The 23,485-nt window shown below is 40.8% G+C and overlaps 1 protein-coding gene across 12 annotated transcripts in view; it reads left to right on the forward strand.

The window, feature by feature from the left end:
• PCDH15 (protocadherin related 15) overlaps positions 1–23,485 on the forward strand; it is a 441,732-nt gene that overhangs the window by 324,606 nt on the left and 93,641 nt on the right. For all 12 annotated transcript variants that reach the window (XM_033149148.1, XM_033149157.1, XM_033149155.1 and 9 more), the window contains 2 exons: positions 11,384–11,500; positions 22,110–22,250. In XM_033149148.1, the coding sequence (XP_033005039.1) occupies positions 11,384–11,500; positions 22,110–22,250 (258 nt within the window). The remainder of the gene's footprint in view (positions 1–11,383; positions 11,501–22,109; positions 22,251–23,485) is intronic.

Raw genomic sequence — 23,485 nt, forward strand, 5'->3', positions numbered from 1 at the left:
ATGGTTTCCTATAATATCTGAACAAAGAAACTATAGATAGCAGGTTCGGGGCAAACCAGGAATACAAACTACAGTACCTTGTAACCATAGTATTCTGGTTACATAGTAAAAGAAAACTATGCTTAGTTAACCCAAGTAGTCTACAATTGTGCTGGAGAATGAGATAGTGCTAGTGGAACATGGCTTGTGCTTGCAAAGAAAGCCAATGTTTTTTGTCAAATGAAAACATTGGTTGTTAGCACCTTAGAGACACTGTAGATAAAAATGTTTCCCCAAAAAAGATTAAAGTAAAATATTGCTTGCTATTAAACTAAAACATTGCTTGCTATTAAAGTAATATATTGTTTGCTATTAGCAGTTGTATTTAGTGTTGGTGGTCATAATTTGTCTTCGTAGTTGTACTAAGACAACAGGATCTGCTTGTTGGGGAAGTTATGTAGCTTTCTTAAGAAATTATTGTCCTGACATTTGTGTACATGCCAGACCACTCTTGTCTGATTTTTTTTACTTTGTAATGTTGTACAAATGAACATGGAAAAAACAAGCCTCACTGCCACATGTACTATAGGAGAAACAGCAAGGGGGGAAGTATGTCAGAATGCTCACATCCTTGTGCATGTATGAATTTACATATTGACAATCTGGAAGGTGTTCAGAGAAGGGCAACCAGGATGATCAAGGGCCTGGAAACAAAGCCTTATGAGCAATGGTTGAAGTAGTTGGGTATGTTTAGCCTAGATATGAGAAAACTAAGAAAAGGTATGATAGCTATCTTCAAATATCGCACGGGCTATTACATGGAAGATGAGCAAGCTTGTTTTCTCCTGGTCCAGAAGGTATGACCCAAACCAATGGAATCAAGTTACAAGAAAGGAGTTTCTGACTAAATATCAGGAAGAACTGTTTGACAGTAAGAGCTGTTTTGACAGTGGAATGGACTCCCTCAGAAGGTGGGAGTCTTCTTCCTTGGATGTTTTAAAGCAGAGGTTGACTGGCCACCTGCCATGTATGATTTAGTTGAGATTCCTGCATTGCAGGAGGATGAACTAGATGACTCTCGGGATTCCTTCCAACTCTACAATTCTATGTTTCCATAAAAGTCATTTTCCGGCATTTTTGCAAGTCAGAGTCTTGACATCAACTCGAACTAGAATCTAGTGCATATAACATGACTGAACAGCTGAAAGCTATGTTGGGATGTTGTCATGTGATGAACCACATGTAAGTTTATCTCAAGGCACCAATTGAATCCCCCCTCCCCATGTCACTACAGATCTGGATTAGAAAAAGCTACCTAGTCTGGATGATGATCCACTACACATGGACTTCTCATCATCTGGAGAAAAGGAATGCACTTGCACACTGGGCGGTTTGTGCAATAAGAAGCTTGAGCAGATACCAGACTCCTGAACTTCACTTCGGTGTTTAATTGTCTGCCTAAGCCTTTTATTGCCTCATATACTTCATTGTGAACATTATCCCTTAATTTAAATAATTAGCTTCTTTAGGCTTGCAGAACATTAAATATGAAAAAGAGGCCGTTGTGCCATGTTAACAACATTACTGCAATTAGTTTAAGGTCTGTTTAGTTTAAAGAGAGAGAATAAGAGAAAGTGGCCATTTTCGACTGTCATAAGAAAAGTAGCCAAGACTTGCAAGGAGAATCCAAAAAAGTTTTCATAAAAGGACAAGGCAAAGTCATCCACCCTCACAATACTCAGTCACTAACTTGCTATAGGTTTTCTGATTGCACTTAATACGCAGTCCAATGTATCACTGCCATTTAGACTGAAAATACTGTATGAAAATCTTGGGGAAGGGCCGTAACTCGGTGATAGAGCACATACCGGTACTCTGAGTGCAGAAGTTCAGTCCCCAGCATCTCTATATGGGACTGAGAAAATCTGCTGTTTGAAACCCTGGAGAGCCTGGGCTGTCTAGTCAATGCACAGCTAGATGGACTAAAGGTCTGGCATGACATGGCAGCTGCTTCAGTACAGCCCAGTGGATACTATGTTATGGTGGCAGTGAAAGGGTTACTGGAAGTTTCAAAATGGAGGGAGGGGACACATACACCCCTTTCTGCACCTGAACAGATGCGAGAGTAGTTCCTCAGGCTGCAGGCATGCAGGGAAAGGGAATAGGTTTGGACTCAGGCCACTGCAAACAGTTGTGAGGGAGTGGAGAAAGACAGTGAGTCAGACAGACTGATAATACGTAATGGAATTATATGGTCATCTGGCCATCAGTTGTTACGCCAACAAAAAACAGGGCTGAGGTTAAAAAATATATCATTTTCCTAATGATGCCATTTGAAGAAAATTTGAGTTTCTCCTAGTATTAGTATTGTTACAGTTCTCCTACCAAATATCGGCTCCCATTGCAGTGGTCACTTGGCACTGTATTAGTGAATTCTGCCTTGCTGACTTTAATCACTTTGCAATCAGTTCTTTGGTTCGCTGTAAACTCCTCACTGCTTAATCTCCTTTATTTCTGATACGATTCTGCTGTAGATTCCGTATTGCCAATAATTGTTGCAGACAGTTCCACTGACAACAAATTGATAATTAGCGTTAACTGAAATGACTTAGCAACAGCAGCAGTGGCCCATGTTGCAGGGCAGAGACCCTCTTCAGACACGGGCTGCACTTTCCTGGGATGGGGAAGGGCAGGAAGGCAGTAAGTTTTGGCTTCCTACTCCAACACGCCAGAGCTCTGCCAGAGCAGGTAAGTTGTAGTGACACCAGTGTTGAGACAGTGGCGTATCTATATTCTGATTATCTTGTGTGAAAAATAAATACTCCATTGCTGTACTTTGTCCTGAACATTTGTATCATTAGAAAAGTATGCAAGACCTGAATCTTTGAAGCTGAATGTATGCACTGTTCTCCTTTTGTAGAATAAAAATTCAGCAGTGCAGCTAAAATGTTTGATGCAGCAGAAGTAATGTTTAGAATCTGACTTGACCAGGGCAATCTGGGCTGGAAAACGACTCATTTCTTCTTTGTTTTTCCAATGCCAGCTCCAGGTGGGCATGGCTGAGGACATTGAAGACTGGCTCTTTGGAAGATCTGTGGAGTTTTGGATCCCACAGAGCCAAAACTACTGACCCCCTCCTTCACTAAACACATCCTTTCAGCTACTACCAGCAATAGCTTTCTTCCCAGGCTCTGCCATGACAGAGCCTGCATCCTTCATACTAATAGAATTCTAATGGAAAAGTACTATTGCTGTATCCTTACTCTCTCCAGGCATCTATAGTGTAGGGTCAAGATCACACTTTTTTTATTTAAGGAATATTTGTGGAACATTTGTTGCTATTTTTCATGGCCCATTATACAATAAAGTGTATATATTCTGATTATCTCATACATATATGTGTGTCTGTATTTTGTATGAGAAGCTTGTATTTTTAAGGACATCCAAGAGAACTGAATCATTTAAGCTGAAGGTATATGCTGTTCTCCTTTTGTATAATAAAAACTTAGTACTGCCACTAAAATATTCAATACACCAGATGTCATGTTTTGAATCTGAATTGACAGGGACAATGTTGGCTGAGAAATAACTCCCAAATATTTGAAATGATTTCCCCATTCAATTGCTTAATGATCTGAAACACATATATATTTCTTATATTCATTTGTAAAGATAAATACTTTGGCTTTATCATAGTTGATTGCCAACCATTCTGCCTTATAACCTAAACATTTATTCATAAGTGATTTAAGTTCGGCCCAGGATTGTGAGAGTAATGCAACAGCATATGCATATAATGAAAGTGAGATTCACATACTTGACTGTCTAGATAAACTGACTTCTGGAACATGTAATTTGGGAGAGGGAATCATTCTAATATCAATTAAACAAAGGAGGGTCAGCTAACATTCCCACGCCTTTCTGCACATGTCCTTGTTTTTGTAATCGGAGCAGGCAGCAAAAAAAGAGGGTTATATCAAGCTCTTGGGTTTTATCAAGCTGTGCAGGTTTGACAGAAGAAAATATGAGTATGTTCTAGAACAGACATAGGCACCTCCAGATGTTTTGGGACTACAATTCCCATCATCCCTGACCACTTTTCCTGTTAGCTAGGGATCATGGGAGTTGTAGTCCCAAAACATCTGGAGGGCTTAGTTTGCCTGTGCCTGTTCTACAGGTAAAACTCGAAAAATTAGAATATCGTGGAAAAGTCCATTTATGTAAGCAGTTGTTTTCATTAGCTACTGTAGTTTAATATATGAGATAGACTCATGACATGCAAAGCGATATATGTCAAGCCTTTGCTTGTTATAATTGTGATGATTAATGCATGCAGCTGATGAAAACCCCAAAGTTGAAATTGTTAATTTGGGGTTCTTATCAGCTGTACGCCATAATCATCACAATTATAACAAATAAAGGCTCGCTTTGCATGTCATGAGTCTATCGCATATATTAGTTTCACCTTTTAAGTTGAATTACAGAAAGAAACGAACCTTTCCACGATATTCTAATTTTTCGAGTTTCACGTGTAGAATCAAGTTCTGCTAATTGATACAAAATAGAAATGAAAACAAGTTATGTGTAACTAGAAAATACATCTTAGTTACAAATAGATCTTAATTGCATTAGTTCATTTATCATTCTGTTCCCGCAATCATTCCTTTTACCACTGATATCAACAGGAGATCCACACTTGCTTCTTTTATCTGTAGGTTCCATGTTTTCCTTCCAAACAGCATGAACTTTGCAGGTATTCTGCTATCTCCCAGGGTATCAGAACTGTCAAAAATGTAAGCAGTTTGGGCAAAGCCTCCTCATAGGCCATCCTGTAACTTTCAGTTCAAAAACCAGCTGCAGATCTCCTGCTTGTAACTTCCCTATGTGTAATCCTATTGGCATGTTTTCAGGCACACGCACCCACTACTTCAATCCAGCCTAATTTCAGACAGATTGGGGAAAGGGAAATGGCATACATAGCCTAAATGCTATCATACCTAAATTTCGTGATTGTGTATGCTTTCACTGCCTCCCTCCCTTTATTTCTGATGCCCCAGTAATCTTTCTTTGACATCTATTGGCTTGTTATTTTCACTGCTCTTTCTCAACTGCTTCTCGCAGTGACATTTCTGTGAACAGCACACAGCATCCTGGCCCGTGTGATCAATGCAAAACACTGCCTTCAGTGCAAAGCATTTAAAACAAGTTTTATTCATTCACATGTTTATTCATTTGTCTGTGCTTTAGAAATGATTAACCAAATGGCGATTCATTTATTTAATTTTTCATTCATTTTAAAAACAAATGCAAACTAGAAATGTAAGTGTTAACAGGTGAAATGGGCTATGTTTTCATAATCTAGCTGTTTTACAGGTTGATTTGTACATAATAATTTAATTTATCTTCATCTTGTATAACAGGACTCTAGCTTTCAGTGAGCATCTTACTTGCCATTATTGGCTAGTGATTTTGTTATCTCTCCTAATTGCTTGCAGCCCCTCTAAGCACTATTTCCCTGCAGACCTCACTAAAAAGAATGGAAGAAGCAAGAGACCAGGCTAAGCAGGCAGTAAATAGTTGGCCAATTTTCAGTACCCTCACATTCTTTCTCTGTGTCTCTAGAATGCATGTCCCACTGTGTCCTTCACTGACCTTGTGTTTGTTTGTTTACTGTATTTGTTTCCTCTTTTGCAAAGTCATTGTCAACTTCTTAGCCTCTTAAATATAATAGAGCTGATTTGTCAGTTCACATCTTGATGGAAGGGTGTTGGCAGATCTTGCCAGAGCCAAGATGACAGGGATGGCTTCCGGAAATCTTGTCTATCAGTCTTTATTTTTACTGTGGCATAATTCCAAGGCTAGCAAGACAGAGTTCATAATGTGCAGTCAGAATTCATGTACGTTCCTCCTATATGGCAATCTTCACATATTGTCAGGGAACTGCTTCCTGGCCTGCTGGGGGGAATGGAGGGTCTGTTAGCATACAGAGAGCCCCGACGCCAATTGAGCAGCAGCACCTCTTCCAGCGTGAAGAGCAGCCATACCTCCAGTGGGGAGGAAGGGGAAGGGGCCAGCCAGGAGAGGTGAGGGCTTGGGGATGCTGCGAAGAGCCCCAGCACCTCACCTCGCTCGGCTGGTCAGGAGGGAAACACGCCGTTTCTGGCGCCCCAATTGCGCAGAGGGGTGAAACACAAGGAAGGTAGGAGGAGATTTGGGGTGCCAAAACTCTTATGCTGGGGAAGGAGCCAGAAGGGGTCACTCCCGGATTGTGCCAACGACTGAGACAGACATGCTTTTTGTAGCTCTGCACTGTAAATAGTTTGCACAATAAAACTGCAAAAGACTGTTTGGGCTCTTGCTCCGTTACTCGTGAAGCACCATCACGCAAACCTTACACATAAACTTAAGCATGAAATCTCAGAAGAAAAGCATGCATTTTGTCTTCTGATTTCAGGTTGCATCTACCGCAATATGAAACAAGAAATAAGTAAAATAACTAATAATAATAATAATGTAGAAATGCCACGTATTTGGCTTTTAATCAACAGAAACAATATGCAGATAACAATTAATATTTTGCATGGCAATATTTGATTTTGTATTATGAACTAGCATTGATCTGTTTAAATGATAGAGAAGTACAGTAGTAACCCCCCTGGGAATGTTTAAAACAGGTATAGCTCTAGGGTTCTTGTGTGGATAGTCATCCTAGTCAATGAAAGAGATAACTGAAAGAGATTATATTTACCTTAGGATAATGCAGTGGCAAAACATGTGAAGAGAGGTTCCTACTCTAGTTCTGACAACTCAAAGATCACAATATCTGATGCCTGGCAAAGATGTGCAACTTTTATTCCACAGAGTTGTGGGAGATAAGTGACAACTGAAGTGTAAGTTGTGGGAAACCTGAGAGAGGTCCAAATAGATATGAGGTGGTATCTATTTCACTGTCTCTTCCATCAGGCTGATAATGTCAAAGGACATTTGCCACCACCATTTTGCCTGTGCAGTTTCAGTAAGCAGAGGTTGTGAGGCATCTATCACATCTCAATACTCAGTGCAAAATCCTACAATATTGTTTCCCATGCTGTTTAACATATACATAAATCCCCTGAGTGAAATAATCCAGGGATTTTGTATAAGTCTGTGCTGTCTTCATAACTCTAAATTCTAATACAAATAATTAATTGAAACAAAAGCCTGTATGTTTAGGATACGGCATCAAACTGAATGTCATTTCCCTATTTTCTACATTTTTGTCACATTTTTACTAATGATATGTTGTATGGATGAGTAACACATAAAGAGAGTATTATTAAATATCTAATATGAAATGATAAGGGAAATGGCAATCAGCTGAAATACGTAGTTAACACTCAAATGAAATTAATTCTGTCAGTGTTCTTGTAAGTCTAGTTGTTGTTTGCATCTGTTTGTTTTGGGGGGCAATGGAAGAGTGTGCTTTCAGGGGTGAAGTCAAACTGTTGGAGAGTTACAGCATCTGCTGTGGCTGTAGAGACCAATAAGGGAGAGACATGTTTTGTTGCAGCAGGACACAGGAAGGCATCCAGTGTGCTGATGCAGATGTACCATGGTGTTTCTTCTTTCTGTGCTCCTCCATGTCGTCATTTTTCCTCTGGTCACTGCTGTGGATACACAACCTGGTGGTCTCCAGGCACTACAGTGTGCAAGGGATTCCCACATGGCAGGGTTGATTTGTCCAGCCTTCATGTCATGTTTCCAGACATCTTTGTAACACAGAGTTGGTCAGCGAATGGGCCAGGTGCCTGAAGCCAGCTCCCCATAGAGCAAGTCCTTGGGGATCATACCAGCTTCCATTCTGTGGACATGACCAAGCCAGCATAGACATCACTGAGAACATGTTGGGAATGTGGGCTTGAGAGAGCACTTCTTTGTTTGAGACTCAAACAAGTCCTACCACCTGATGCCAAAAAACTTCCTGATGCAGCACATACAGAAGGCATTGAAGTGTTGCTCCTGGTGAGTGTAAGTTGCCCACAATTCACTACCATAAAGCAGAGCGCTCAACGCACAAGCGTGGAAGACCTTCATCTTGTTATTGGTCATTAGCATCACATTCTCCCATACCCTTGGAGAAGCAAGTCTTTGCTATAGCTGCCTTACCAATATGCTTATTCAGCTCAGTGTCAATGGAGAGGTTGCTGGTTATAGTGGAGCCCAAGCAGACAAAATCATCTACTTCTTCAAGTATGTGGCCACCAATGCTGATGCGTGGAGCGCTGGTGATGTCCTCACCCAGGATGTTGATCTTCGTCAGGCTGATGGTGAGGCTGAACTCCCTGCAGGCTTGGGCAAAACATTTGATGAATCTCTATGGAGCTTCCCCAGAGTGTGCTGTCAAGGCCACATCATCTGCAAATGGCATCTCTTGGATAAGGACCCACCACACTTTTGTCTTGATGCAGAGACATGCCAGGCTGAACAGACCCCGTCAAGTTGAAGGCAAATGAGATAAAAAAGGCCCCCATTCCTAGCAATGGCAGATGTTCTCCAACCATAATGCATTCTTCTCCATGCAATTGTGCATGAGTAACTTTACTTGAGGACATAAAAGCTGTATTACCAAATCTCCCTGCTACTTTTAAAATGTTCTTAATTCTTTACTATGTATTTACATTGATTGATTCATCTGACATATTGATTCATCTGACATATGCATGCTAGAAAGAAGTTTTTTTTCTCCTTTTCCTTTTGTGGGATAACAAAGCCTTCCTTTTTTAAAAAAAATTGCAGGGTGGACACTCAAAACTTTTCATTCATAGAAAATAGCTGCTTTTAAAACTATCATTTTACCTATACCTTTGCTCACATATACTTTCAAAAGAAGTATGCCCTTTCCCTCTAGCTAAATTACTATCATATCCAACTTGTCCACTCCCTTAATAGATTTCTCCAAATATTATTTCAGTAACTTTTTTTACAAACAGTGAACTTTACAAGGGATTAAGAACAAAGCTTGTATATCATCAAAATCATGGGGTACTTAAAGGTAAAGGTTTAGGGTTGAATTTTTGAATGTCTGTTGAAGAACATTCTGTGTTGCTAATTGTACAACTTTCACTACATCAAATACTCATGTGTTGACTGACTCAGTAGAAAAAATGTGGTTTTATGTCAAAAACTTCTTGTCTTTCAGCATTTTAGCTAGGGCCGCCATAAGTCCTGATTTTCCTGGAATCAGCCTTTGAAAATTGCATCCTGGATAATTTTTTGGAAATAGGCAACAGGGGTTAAATCATGTCAAAAATGCCTTTTAAAATGATTGTAGGTTTACTAAAAAGAATCTTAAAAACTTTGGTTCCCCTACAAAGAAAACCTCAACAACTGTGTCCTGATTTTCACTTTTGGAGATATGGTGACTCTAATTTTAGGCAACTTTGCATTCATACTTTTATTTGCTCCTGATTTGTTTACCTTAGTAATATAAATAAGGCCTTCCAGTCATTTCCCATAGAAGAGGATGTTCTGAAACATTCTTATCAGAGGATGTTCTACATCATTTCTCTTTCTGGCATTTCTATTTATAGTTGCTGATTTCCTAACACAAAGGACATAAGGACATACAGAAGATGAACACAAATGTTTAGGCGTTCTGAATTTGTCATCTATTATCGGGAAACAGTACAGACACAATAAAGGGACATAGCAATATTTGACAGGCCTGAATATGATGTTTGCTTGAAATAATCCCTTGTTTTACAAGTTCTTGAACGAATAGGGTGGGGGAAAGCCACAACATTTTATTTAGAGGGGGGAGGGCCTACTTCTTGGGCTACTCAGATTGCACCTTTGTAGTGTAGAGGTATGGTTCCCAAATTGTGGTCTATGGACCACCAATGATCCATGCACTTCATTCAGGTGGTCTACAACATGGCTGTAAAAAGACAATTGAAAAAATAATTCAGCAACTAGCACAGTGCATTACAATTGCTAGAAATGGCAGAAAACTTGTCAGGTGGTCCACCAAGACCCTCAGCATTTTTCATGTGATCTGTCAGGGGCAGGGGAAATCTGGAGCCACTGGTACTTGATCTGCAGAATACGTTTGTCAGCTGGAAAAAGGTTTTCCCCAGGCAACATCCAAACAGGCATGTGGTATTTCCTTCACTTAGCATGTTGAACCTGACAAAAAGGTGTTCTCCCCCATCTAATTAATTTTCTAAGCTAGACCAGATTCAAACCTCACCAATGATAAGTGGGAGAAAGTGGGCGAGAGGCAAAACAAAAAGGAGAAAAAATGCATGGAGCTCTATCCACACACCCCCTTCAAACACACATGAACTAGAAATGCAGACACAGAGCACACACACACACACAGAGAGAGAGAGAGAGAGAGAGAGAGAGAGAGAGAGAGAGAGAGTGTTAGAGTTTGGTGGCATTGGTGATTACTTGGACTGGTGGTTGCATTGATTGCTTTTCTTGTGCTGGATGAGCAGCACTTCCAACCACAATAGCTCTATTCACATGCTGAGTGAATGCATGGGGATCACACTCAGGAATAGCTATACCCTCAGGGTTTATGCGAAAGGGCCCTGCCACACATATAGCCCCACTATACCCAATGGAGAACTCTGGCCAGTATGGGTTACAAATCCAGTGCAGGCAGATTCCCTTAAACTGGGTTGGTCGTTTATTCTTGGTTGATTGCTGCCTCTTCCTACGTGCATGGGAGAGTGGTAACGTTTGTTTCAACATGTGAGTGGAACCTACAAAAAACTGGCTCCACGGGAGCATGGTTAAAGTCTCCCCATAGGATATATAGGTCATGCAGTAATGATGATCCTGAAAGTTAAGGTATTTCATATCAGAGCTTGTTATTGCCACTGTATTTGATTGATCACAGTTTCTACAAAACCCTGGATTTGATCAAATTTATTTTGCATCATGTTTTGTTAAAAGGAAAAAGAGTCCCTCTCTCAAAACCTGTTGGATCACTCCAAACCCAATTTCATAAGAGATCACATGATGAAAGCTACCTATCAGTAGCTATGTTTAAAAATAAAAAAGTGATATGTTTACTTCTCAAGACGCTACTCTAGAGTTTGCATTTTCACAGCCTACAAGAATTTGCTCAGTCCCTGGAAATCTCATTTATTGAAATGACAATTGTTTTGATGAAGCAGATCTACTTGATGTCAATTCTTTACACAATTACATTGCATGGAAAAATTTGCATGCTCCTCTTGAGTACCAGTCTTGTGCGCAGATAAGTAACACAATTGAGGAGCCAGAAGGCCTGACAATAGTAAATGAATTGGATAACGGGAAGAGGCTGAGCAGAGCCTAGTTTGAAAGAACCATTGTGAATGTGTCCATAATTTCATTTCAGCTTCAGCAGTAAATTCTTAATTATGTTTTTCAGGATATGAACGATTACTCCCCAGTATTTAGAAAACCTCTGTACAGGGGCATGGTTGCTCCTGATGCAATCAAGGGCACGGTTATAACAACAGTTGAAGCTGAGGATCTGGACCCTCCGGTAAGAAAAATAAATAAATCTTTTTCTTAATACCCTGCACCCAGGAGAGATTTCTTTAAAAGCCACATAAGTGGCCTTAATCCTCTGAACAACATAAGTGATTACTATGATTTATTTTTATTTATTTTAACCCAGCAGTAGCTCTTATGCATTTTTATGCTAGCCTATCCTCTGGCTTGAGCACTTCAATTATTGTTCTCAAGACGGATAAAGCCATAATGCAGAGTTCTTTTTACTTCTCCCCAGCTCCCCAATGCCTTCTCCCTTCCCGCTCCACTTTCTTTTCTTATGGAACAATTTGTGTGTGAAATCCTTATCAGGGTTTAGTGTGTTGATGATAAACAGGAAAAAGCAAGGGGTGGGGCCTGCATTTGGAACAGCTTTGTGGCTCCAACAGAAAACAAAGCAAAACTTTTGAAGGGCTGTTATTTCCTTTATTTGCCATTATTGTAAGTCTGCAAGCATGAAAAGTGTTGTGTGTGTGTGTGTGTGTGTGAAGAAATAAAAAAAGCATTAAAAATCCTTTTGTTAATATATTGTAAGAGTATAGCAGCGCAGATTTGTTGGAATCAGCTTTTCCAGCAGCATCTGGGTTTCAGTCTGGCATTTTATTGACAGAGTTGTATATATCCCATGGGTAAACTCTGATTTGTTTGTCAAAGCACCAATCTTAGAATCATAGATTTGCAGAGCCGGCCCAGCGTAGGGCTCAAACCAGTGACAATGGGATCAAGAGTCTCATGCTCTACCGACTCAGCTATCTCACTTTCTAGGGAGCCTAAAGGGAAAAGCTCAATAGTTGTCAGACTGGTCAACATTCACGGGGAATATGCATGTTTTCCCAGTCTGTTGCTAGTGGGAACGTGACAGTCCCATGCAGTGCTTTTTAATGTTTAGGGGTACTCTCATTTCCCTACTCATATTGAAATACTGCCCCTCAATGAGGCCAAACTTAGATTCACAAATTTTTAGAGGTATGTGTATCCCTGCGTCCCCCCAGAAAAAAACACTTTTGGGCAAATTTCTTCAAATCTTCATGTAGGAACAACCCCTGCCTCTGGGGCGGGGGAACTTTCCCCAAAACAGTTAATTTCCCCCACTGGTCATAATCTGGTAGTTTTCTCCTAGTTGATTGTATCTCTGCAGTCTTCAGTCTTCTAACTATGGACAGTGACCACAACATTATTCCAGGTTTCAGAAGGTAGAGACAAAGAGATTTCAGGTGGGGGTAAGGTTCATGGAAAGAGTCAAGGCCCTGTTCTTGGATATATTCAATACTACATTTGTGGTTGCTACACACACACACACACACACACTAACCAAATGGTTGAAAATGTTGGCAGAGGATGGGAAAGAGAGACTCCCCTTTACTCTCCCTAAACATCTTGTTACCAAAGCCAGCAGATAATGCTTCTTTTTTTTAAAGGGATGAGTGTTTGGGGGTTTTGTAGCACTAGCTTCTTTTTTTTTTTGGATTTAAGGGATTTCCTGAGATCTAATCCATAGAGGAATGGAAGCTTTATCCCATCACAGGAACCTGTTTGTAGAAGGGCTCTGCATGATCAACACCATGTTTAATGTAGGTATTAGGATACAACAGTGATTTATCTTGACCAGCATTTCTGTACAGGGCCGCGAGAAGTGCTACTGTGGCAGTAAGGTAAAATAAGCCTCAAAACAGTCGTGAAGTGTGCATGCACACGAAAGCTCATACCAGGAACAAACTCAGTTGGTCTCTAAGGTGCTACTAGAAAGAATTTTCGATTTTGTTGTGAAAATGTTAATCTCCCTCTTTGCTATGAAATCCTAGCTTTTTGCAGAGGGTTGTGGACATCTTCAGCATTTCACTGAAGACTAAATCGAACCTCTCTCTAAATGAGCTTTAGAGCTGGCAGTTGGAAGAAGCCATTTATGCTATCTAGTAATTTTTCGTTGGCAGAGTGCCTTGAGCTGACATTTGTCCCATCAGTTTTAGAATAAGTGAACTTGCCCATTATTATTGTGCTTGTTCCTCCTGGTATCTTCTCTATCTCCCTTCACATTAAATTCTAGCATAGTCAGAGTTACATTTTTTATTGTCTTTAGAAGAAAAAGAAGAAGAAGACAGGGGTTTTTTTTTGGGGGGGGGGAGTGCTTATTTACTGCAGAGAGCATAATGCCACTAAAGGACACCAAGTAATTGTAGCCAATCTTATCAAAACCCGCTAAGCTTCAAAATAGTCATTCAATAGCATTCTATTAGCAGGGGGCGAAATAGAGCCATTAGGACAACCAAGGAGAGCGTGCATAATTTTCTAGCTTTATTTATAAGTAAATAACCTTGGAGATGAGGTGTTAAGGGAGCCTCGTAGATACTTTATTTACATATTCTTGCTGGCAAAGCAGCAAAAATACTTTCTCTTTTCACTTTTTCATACCATATTGATCAGTAAGATTTTGGAGACTGCAAGGAAACACAAATGATAAAGATCAGGTTGTTTCCTCAATTATAGATATAGAGCAAGGGTTAGGAACTTCTGTCCCATGAGCCTGGGATAGGTCCCAGGAAGGCCCACAAGGCCGTTTCACCACAAACCATAACCACTTCCCATGTTCCAGATATCAGGTGTGGGGCAGTGTCGGGGTTTGGGTGCTGGAGCTCCTCGTGCACAAACTTGGACTGCTCATGCACGAGGTACCAGTAGCGGGGAAAGCGGCCAGCGTTCCGCGTGCTTGTGAGCACGGGCGCCGGCCAAGTCTCACAATCCGAAGGAAGCTGAGTAAGCCGGGTGATGACTCCGAAGGTGCATGAGTTCTTAATTGCCTTCTAACTAAAATATTGCCTCGAGAAATAGAGGATACCCTGACTCTGAATAGATAGATCAACACAAGGAAATTAAAAAATTTACCTTAAACCTTTTACTCCCCTTTTTACCCCAAAGAAAGACAGACACCGGTTATAACTTTAGTGGCTTTGGCAGAACCCGCATAGGCTCGTCCCCTAAGCTAAGTTCTCCTAAGCTCAAAGTCCCTGCGCGCCCAATCTTCCGCGAGGCTAACTAAATAATACTAAAACCGAAATATCTTCCGCAAGCCTAGCCCTAGGCTAAACCTAAAAGAAACCTAACTAAAGCTAAACCGAATGATCTTCCGCGATATAACTCTAACTAAAGGAAAAACCCATCCAAACCATCCAGCCCGCTCCCAATACCCTTAAACTAAACTTGACTTCAACTAAAACCCAACTAAAACGAAAAACGTGCCCAAGCGGGGAGCCTCAGCCTTTTATTAGGGAACAGATGTGACATCACGATCGATGCCTCAACCAATAAAACCACTGTTGCTGCCCTCCAAAAAGGCGGGAAGCAAGTTTAACGCTCATTAATAACTTTGAACATGACCGGGACTACAGAATAAAGGCGGATTAATCTCATTGGTGAACCAAACTATTCATTCTTACTTTCACTTTTGCTTTTGTGCGTAGTAATACCAAAAGTAGTTCCCGAAAACCTCATTAAACAAACAAATAAATGTGGATCCTATGGCGGATCCGTGCAACGTATTCCGACAGGGCAGTTAATGATGTAGCTACAAACGGAAGAATTGGGAACTTAAAGTGAGCATCTGATTGTTCCTTTCCTTGCTGTTAGCAATAACGGCACCAGGAAAATATTTGGCAGGGACCACAGAAGGGGTAAAGTATATTTATAGGTGAGTGAGAAAGAAAACTAACAGCATATGTGAATGACAGGTGAACAAAAATGAGGGGCAGGTTGGTAGGGCAAGCTCCTTGTTGGCACTTACCCACCTATCTATGTTTTCAGCTGCTTTTCTATATCAGTTTTATTTTCTTTGAGAATTTTTGGTGGGGGTTGATTTTCATTATGTATTGTATTTTTAAACATTGTTTTGTTTGTAAACCACGCACGGAATCATTATTGATGACCAGCTGTATAATTTCATTGTTAGACTTTTAAAAATGCAATATAAAAGTTAAGATTCCTAACTCCTCAAAATCCAGTATTACAATATAAGCCACGCTAAGAATTAAAAGTTAATGATCTCGTGAAAACTGCAATAAGAAGTGCAAAAGCCAAGTAATCAGAAACAATCTTAAAATAAAGAAAGGAGGCTGATCAGATTCATTTATAATCTGGATAATTAAAACCAAAGTAGCAGGCAAAATATATTAACATGTAGGAATAAACTTTCATAAGTGCTTGGTCATCTAGTGAGGCAATTAGGAACATCTCAAGGCAAATAGTTTCCAAACCTACACCACTCACCAAAAACAAATTTCACACTAATTCCCAGTAAGAGAGAGATACCACCCAGTCTAAAGAGTCACTAGGAGAGTCTGAAGTTATTCCCACATGTTTAAAATACCCTGGCCCTTGCCTTTGCTGTCCACCTAAAGCAGTGACACCCAAATGGAATTGAGACATTCACACTTCAGAGAGAAAGAGAAGCATGCATTTCTGATGTGGATTTCCAGTTTTCAGTTGTGGTTTGCAGCGAGCCTTCATCAGGAATTCTCCTTCCTCATCCTCCTCTTCTCTCATGCATGGATCTCCCCCTCTCTTACACTGTTGCTGTCAACCATGTTTAGCAATACATTTGCACTGACACTAGACCCCTGAACCAATATTTGTGAACCCGCTTCAAACCCTTATTGTGGATTCTATTTTTTTTTTTAAAGTGTTGCTGAAATATAGCAAGGTACAGATGTAATGCTAATCTATGGTTTAAGTCTGACCAGTTAAGGGAATGAGCGTTCCCCACATCAAATGGGGTGCGCATGTTGCGAGGTTGCAGGGAGACCCGTTGAATTACGGTGGCAGCTCCTGGCAGGTGGTTTGGCTTCGCCTTCCCAGGTTGGGATACCTGTGGACTCCACCTACTCTAACAGCCGCCCAATCCCGGCTGGGGAGGTGTTGCCCAGGTAGAAGGAGGGATTATACAGTACACACAATAGAACTTGAATCATACCTGGGAAGCGGCCGTTGGATTCAGATCTTCCCCACCCTCCACTCCCTCAATTGACGCTTACTTTGTAGGTTTAACCACCTTTTTTTACACAGCCACGCAGGCGCTGCTATGACAAGGTTGCTGTTGAAGGGCCGGAAAGGAATTTCCCTGCATTGGCAGGTTTCGCCTTTCCCGTAGCAATTCGTCACAACTTTGGCGGTTGCAGGCCTTGGGCGGAATCCTTTAGTCATTTACAGGATTGGGGGGGGGGGCGTGGGGCGGTGACCCCCGCCCCCATTGCGGTGGTGATAACAGGGTTCCCGTTAAAGGGGTCTCAGGGGGAGGCATTGACCAAACACCCAGGGTCGTCACTGCCCTCCCCTTCCAGCGGCAGCGAACATAGGGGGGGTGGGCTATCTGCTTGAACATATCTTCTCCAGACTAGCCCACTTTCCAATTATGCTGGATAACCCTGAAGTTACCCAGAACCCCGGCTGGGGGGCTGGGAGGGATAAACGCCCAATGCCTGAGCCAAGGTCTTCCTACATCTGAAATATTAATAAGGTTGTGGCCAATTTAATCCCATAGAATGTTGTCATGAGTCATTATTTCCCTCAGGGGCTGCCCTGGGGTACGGAGGGACTTTGCCTGGCCGCGCAAAGGGCATTTGTGCAGTGTAGGTTCTTCGGATCGATTCCTCATTTATAAACCAGTGCTTTGATCTGAGCTACCATTATGTCTGTGCTGGGCTGCTCATTGTTCCATGGACACTATAGCTTGTGTGTGGGGTGTGTGTGTGTGTATGGATACAATTCCTTTTGTGAGACAGTAACCACACATTTTTATTGTAATGCTTGTGGCATTTCCATTTTTAATGCTTTGGAAATTGAAGCTTTGAATCCCCGATCCTTTGTGTTTATGTAAGGAAGTACCGGTAAATCCTATGGAGTTCAATGGAGCCAATTGCCATTTAAGAGCACATAACTTCATGCTGTTAGTTAATATAAAGATTCTTAATCTGGCAGCACTCACCCCTTCAAAGCATCTGTGGAGGATGATAGTGGTAGCCTTTTTATGTGCTACAGCACATCAAGTCAATGCATAGCTTATGTCTTTTTCTTAGCATAGGATATAACACTTCTCCCAGTATAAATGTGCTCCAACCCAGGGTTTTAAAATGTTTGATGTTCACAACAGAAGCAAGCATGCTTACTGAATGACTTGAAGCAACATAAACAGATAATGAAAGTAAGTTTATTTTTTAAAAAAATAAAAAACCATGTTAAATCTTCCTTTGATGATCTTTGTCAATCAATTGCAACTTTGCCAATAACTATTATATCCTGGTGTTGTTGTTTTCTAAAATGATGGAAGAAAAGTAGCTTCCTCAGAAATAATGATCTCATGCCAGCTTTATGAATTCAATAACTAATTACCTAATGTGCTGATGCTTAATGATAATTGTAGGTTTTAGTCATTGGAACAGAGTGTGATTGTTGCTATTCTGAACCACATTATCTGGGTTTGAGTAATTTCTTGCTAATTATATTTTGTAAAAACATTATTAAATCAGGTTTCCGCCTGACATTAAGAGTATAATCATCTTAGTGCCTTCTGATCTCATTGGAATACCTTGTGTTTGAAAGGATCTAAAAATTACCTATTCCGGTAATATACGATTTCTTGAATTCTGGTACATTAGAAGCCCTTTTTAGGTGTTCACAAAATGTACATGTGCTCACCCTACCCTCAGTGTGCCTGTGTGTTCTGGTTCCATCCCATCTCTCCTGACATGCAAAAGTATGCAGTAAAATTTTAACTGCTGAGGAATAACCAGTGGTTGAGCAGCCAGCATGCATGCATTGGGTCCCAGGTTCAGTCCCTGATATATCCAGGCAAAGCTGGGAGAGACCACTTCCTGAAACCCTGGATAGCTGCTGCCATTAAGTGTAGACAATTCTGAACTTGATGGGCCAGTGGTCTGACTCCCAAGGCAGCTTCCTAAGTTTTCTCTCAGACTGTCATATTCAATGCACAAAGAGAAGAAGTGCCAGCAGTAAAATGAGAGAACAAATGGCCTCTTTGGAATGCCCTGTAGGAAGCCATCATGTGCCTTCTATTGAAATGTTGTATCATTTCTGCAACCTGAGCTAGAGCCTGCAAAATGTCAATCAGACCCGTCTTCCAAATACTTTTGGGGGTTGCAATTCACCATAAGGAACTGATTAGGGTTCTGAAGGCTCATCACATTAACTCTGGAATAGTTAGAAAAGAGAACAAGTTGCTTTCCATGCTTCCTAATCTGTCTCTTTTCTCTTCTACATATGCGGTAGAATTTCGATATATGGAATTACTGCCACTGCCATTCTCAATTTACACCCATGTGGAATGGAAAGTCATATATAGTTCGATTTCAGAGCCTCCTGTTAAACAGCATTGGATGGTTGTTCTCTTTCCCCTTCCTGGAAATGGCATGTTTAGGGTGTAATTTATTTTCTTCTGAGGCTGCAGTATCACCGACAAGGTTTGATATAGTGAACTTTTAACATGTAAGTCTAGAAGAAAACCATAGTGCAGTGATTTAGTTTACCTTGTCTGTGATACAGAATTCAGGCAGCTGATTTGCAGAAGGCTTATATGAATCAGCCATATAATAAGCCAACTTGCAGAAGCCAAGTCAAGTGGGAAGACTTTGTGAGTAGTCATCATACCTCATTATGGTATACAGGAGCCATCTCGTGAAGCAGAATCTCTTCTCCGTGAAATAGAACAGCACAGCTAAATCTGTACTCTCTGTGGCCAGTGTTCTTTTGATGTTTCTGTAAAAAAAACAAAAAAAAACTCAACAACAATAAACAAGGTCTCCATAGCAGAAGGAAATTGCTCAAGTAAAATTTACATTGATTGATCTGCCTAGTATTGCCTCTTTCCACCACTGGCATAAGGTCCTCAGAACATTGCCCAGAAGGTAAATGAGGTCCTATAGAATGACATAGAAAGGCCACACATAGAGGATGGAAACCACTGAAAAGCAAATGGTAGAACCACACACAAAGACGGCACATATGTGTTGCATAGCTTGCATATACAGTTGCTTCAGCAGCTCCTGTCTCTAGGACATATTGTTTATGATCTTACAGTAATTAACACACACACCTAAAAATCCATGTAATCAGTTTTGTATTCTGATTTACAGGAGATGGCGTGGGGGGGACTCTGCAAAATTGTTAAACATTTGTCTTTCAATTAGCTCCTCTTGCTACTAATAATTTTAGTATGTTTTTGACGGTGTATGCAGAATTAATCAAATCCCAGGGCTTTACCCTTCTGATGGGACAGTAATTCCAATCTGCTTCTCTGGGGATTTCTTAATGACAGCCAAAAAATTCCCTGGTGGCTGCAGTTTCTGACTGACCTCGAAGCATCTGGCATCTCACATGGTGACAAGAGAATGCGATGTAGGAATGGCGTGTTATATTTTAGTGAGGACAGGATATGACAGTGATGAGGTAGCACACATTATAATAGCTATTCCTGTGAGGATTTTGTAAATAATAAGATGAAAAGTGATACAAAAAACCCCTCAACACTAATTTTCCATATGGAATGTAAGAAGCATGTCTGGGGCCCATAAGCACCAGTGCTGCTAAATAAACTACTCTAAAACTGAAGCGTTTGTATAAAAATCTGGTTCTAGATGTGACTGAGGAGAAAGTACCACCTTTCATAGAACCGTTCATCACCCATGAACTTGTGGGGCTTTCAGGGAGACAAAGAGAAATTTCCTAAACGTTGCCAGGGGAGTGGGGCCTGCTATGTACCATGTAGGTCAGGGGTTCCCAAACTGTTGTCTGCGAGTCTCATAGACCACCTCCATGGGTTTCATACAGGTGGTCCACAAGGTGTCTGTAAAAATGCAATTAAGAATCATACAGTATCTCTGGCATCTACAATGGCTACAACAGGCCAAAAAAATCATTATGTGGTCCACCAAGAACCTAAAGCACTTTTCAAGTGATCTGTGGGTTGGTGGAGGAGTTTGGGAACAACTGGTGTAGATACAATGCAAGAGAGGGATCCTGACATTCTTTTTCAAAAGGGTTTCTGCCATTCATGCACCAGTGAATTGCTGTAAGCAGGAGCAGCCTGGTGGCTTTCTGCACTGAGGATAACCCAGTGGGAACAACACTGTGCCATGGCATAGCATTAAAAAAATAAAAAGTTGTGTGTCTCAACTCACCTGTGATTGTTCTACAAATATTGGATCTGCATATGACTTAAAACTTGTTCCAGGCCCTTCCAGTGTGCCAGCTTTATGATACCCATTCCCTATAGATCCCATATCTGGCTAAATGGTTGTGTATTCTCCAAATGTGTACTTCAGCATCATTCTCTGTTATGCCACGAAGGGGGCACATTCCTGTGATTGCTTGCTGCAAAATGGCTTTGACTTGCCCCTCCCAATCTCCTTTCTCTGTTTCACCTCCAGGATGTGAATTAATGCCTGTGTTGTATTGGGGGGGGGGATATAAAGCACCCTGAAATCAAAACAGGGATGAAGAGTCTGTGACCTTCCAGGTGTTGTTGGACTACAACCCCCATAATCCCTGGTCATGGGCTTTGGCTGATGGAAGTCCAGCAGCATCTTGAGAGCTATAGGTTCTCCGTCCCTAAAATAAAGCAATAAATCAATCAGTGAATTGGCTGGTTGGTTGGTGGTCATGCTCTATGATTCACTTCCAAAATTCACAATCAGTGTTGCAAAAGAAACAAAATGTTGTCTTATTACCTAAATGCAACCAGATTCCATTTAAATGTCTACATCTTTCTTAATAACACAAAACATCAAATACCAATTTTCACTGACGTTTTCATTAACATGATTGGTTGCCACAAGCTGCGTTTACTAATATGATGCAAAATAGTTTTGTTGTTATTGATCACATATTCATTGATGCTTGCCATCTCATAACCATCAATAAGTATAACAATGAATTTACTCACAGGGAAAACAGCGCAGGGATAATAAAGATTGAAAACAACTAAACCAGTTGCTTACTCACAAAGGGAAAAGTAGAAAATTGCATCAGTAAAGATTTTGCTTCACGACCTGAGCTGAATAACACAAATGCCGGCCCTGGCCTGGTGGAACGCTCTGTCACAAGAGACCACGGCCCTGCAGGATTTGACATCTTTCCACAGGGCCTACAAGATGGAGCTGTTCCGCCATGCCTTTGGTCGGGGTTCAGTCTGACTCCCCTTTCCCCCATAAGAGTTTGCATGAAAGTGGCCTCCCAACTTTTCTCACAGGCTCATCAGCATAAACAGTTGGGCCTGGTGAGCATTTAAGGTCCCCAACCCTAATCTGTGGGTTGCCATCTGATTGACACCCCCCCCCCCCGCATGATTTTTGTGTTGTAAAGGGGTCTTCAAAGTAACATCCCTTTGTCGAAATCAATAACCAATGTATTAAATGCTCCCCCCCCCCGCTGTGGCCCTGGCTCTTTCCTGTCAGTGGCAGGTTGCTGTCGATCTTGTGGTTTTGACTGTTGTTGTTTTTTTTAAAAATGTCAACATAATAATATTGGGTTGTATTTTAACATTTAAGTCTTCTTTTCCAGCCCATGCTGCATACAATAACAAACGTGTGTGTTTCTTATAGGGGACACCAGCGAGTTGGGTGAGGTATAAAGTGGATGTGGTCCAGTTCCCTTACAGTGCAAGTATCTTTGATGTCGAAGAAGATTCTGGACGTGTGGTTACTCGTGTGAACCTTAATGAAGAGCCCAGTACATTATTTAAGGTAATAACATCCACATAGGCACTTTAATATGTTTTTGCACTGGAGTGGCTATCCCCCAGCTCCTACCTAGCATTTTCCCCCCTGGTCCTCCACAACACCACTGAATGGCTGCCAAAAAAGAAAAAGAAAAATTAAATCAAAGCCAGTGCTGGGTTTTCACTAGGGATGAACAAGCACAGATTTTGCTGCAGTGTCTCCAAGCTGCTCAGTTTAAAACAATCTCCAATTAAATCAGATGGATCTACACTCAGGCAAATATGTGTAAAATTGGGAAGGAGGTGCCTTCAGTCCACCCCCCCCACTTTTTTTTTCCTTTTCCTTGTTATCAAAGCTTTGTACTGACAGTTGCTTGTTGAGGAGATCCATTAAGTTAATTAGTGTTTGCAACTCAGTTTGTACTGTATTTGTCTGTTAGGATTTCGGTTGACGCTGCAGCTTTGAAAGCTCAGATTATAATGCATCATTTTGCAGAAAATCGAATTCAGTGTAATTTGGGGGATGAGTGTTCTCATATATATTCCCCCCCCCCTTAAGAAAGTACTGGTTCAAGTTATGATAATTAATTATTCTTCTCTGATATGTTGGGTTAAAACAGTTCCTTTTTAATCACACGTTTTCTTAATTGAAAAATATGCCAGCAACCCCCCCAAAAAGGTACCTCAATGAGTCTGTGTACTTTAACCCACTCATCTGTCATCTTGAAAAACACCATCTGCTTGCCATGGTTTTCTAGCTTATTTGCTTATGTGTGTGTGTGAAACTATGACAGAAAGTGAAGTCGCTTCACTTTTTATAAGTGGAAGGAATGTGTTTAATGGGTTTTAGGCATCTTGATACCTCTGCTTCAGGAAAATGTTGCCATGAATAATCCATTAAATTATTCTGGGACCATCAAAGATTGCAGACGTGTGCCATTCAATAATTTAAGTTCCAATCCTAAATATGCTTACTAGGGAGTAAATATCCGCACGATTGTATGCTTACTAGGGAGTAAATAGGCATAGGATTGTACTACACATAAGTTATAAAATAAAATTTTAAGAAGACAGGATGATACTAATGTTAAATCTCTTCATCATTTGCATCTATGTAAAAACACTAGAAACCAAGTTCTGAGATACAATAATGCCAGTATAATTTACACACATTATCTTGTTATCCTAGTATTTTCTGTCTGCAGTGATTCAAATAATTGTGCTCAGGAAGTACTGAATGTAAAATTGAATGCTTTGCTT

Source organism: Lacerta agilis, chromosome 5 (assembly GCF_009819535.1).
Source record: "Lacerta agilis isolate rLacAgi1 chromosome 5, rLacAgi1.pri, whole genome shotgun sequence".
NCBI lineage: Eukaryota > Metazoa > Chordata > Lepidosauria > Squamata > Lacertidae > Lacerta > Lacerta agilis.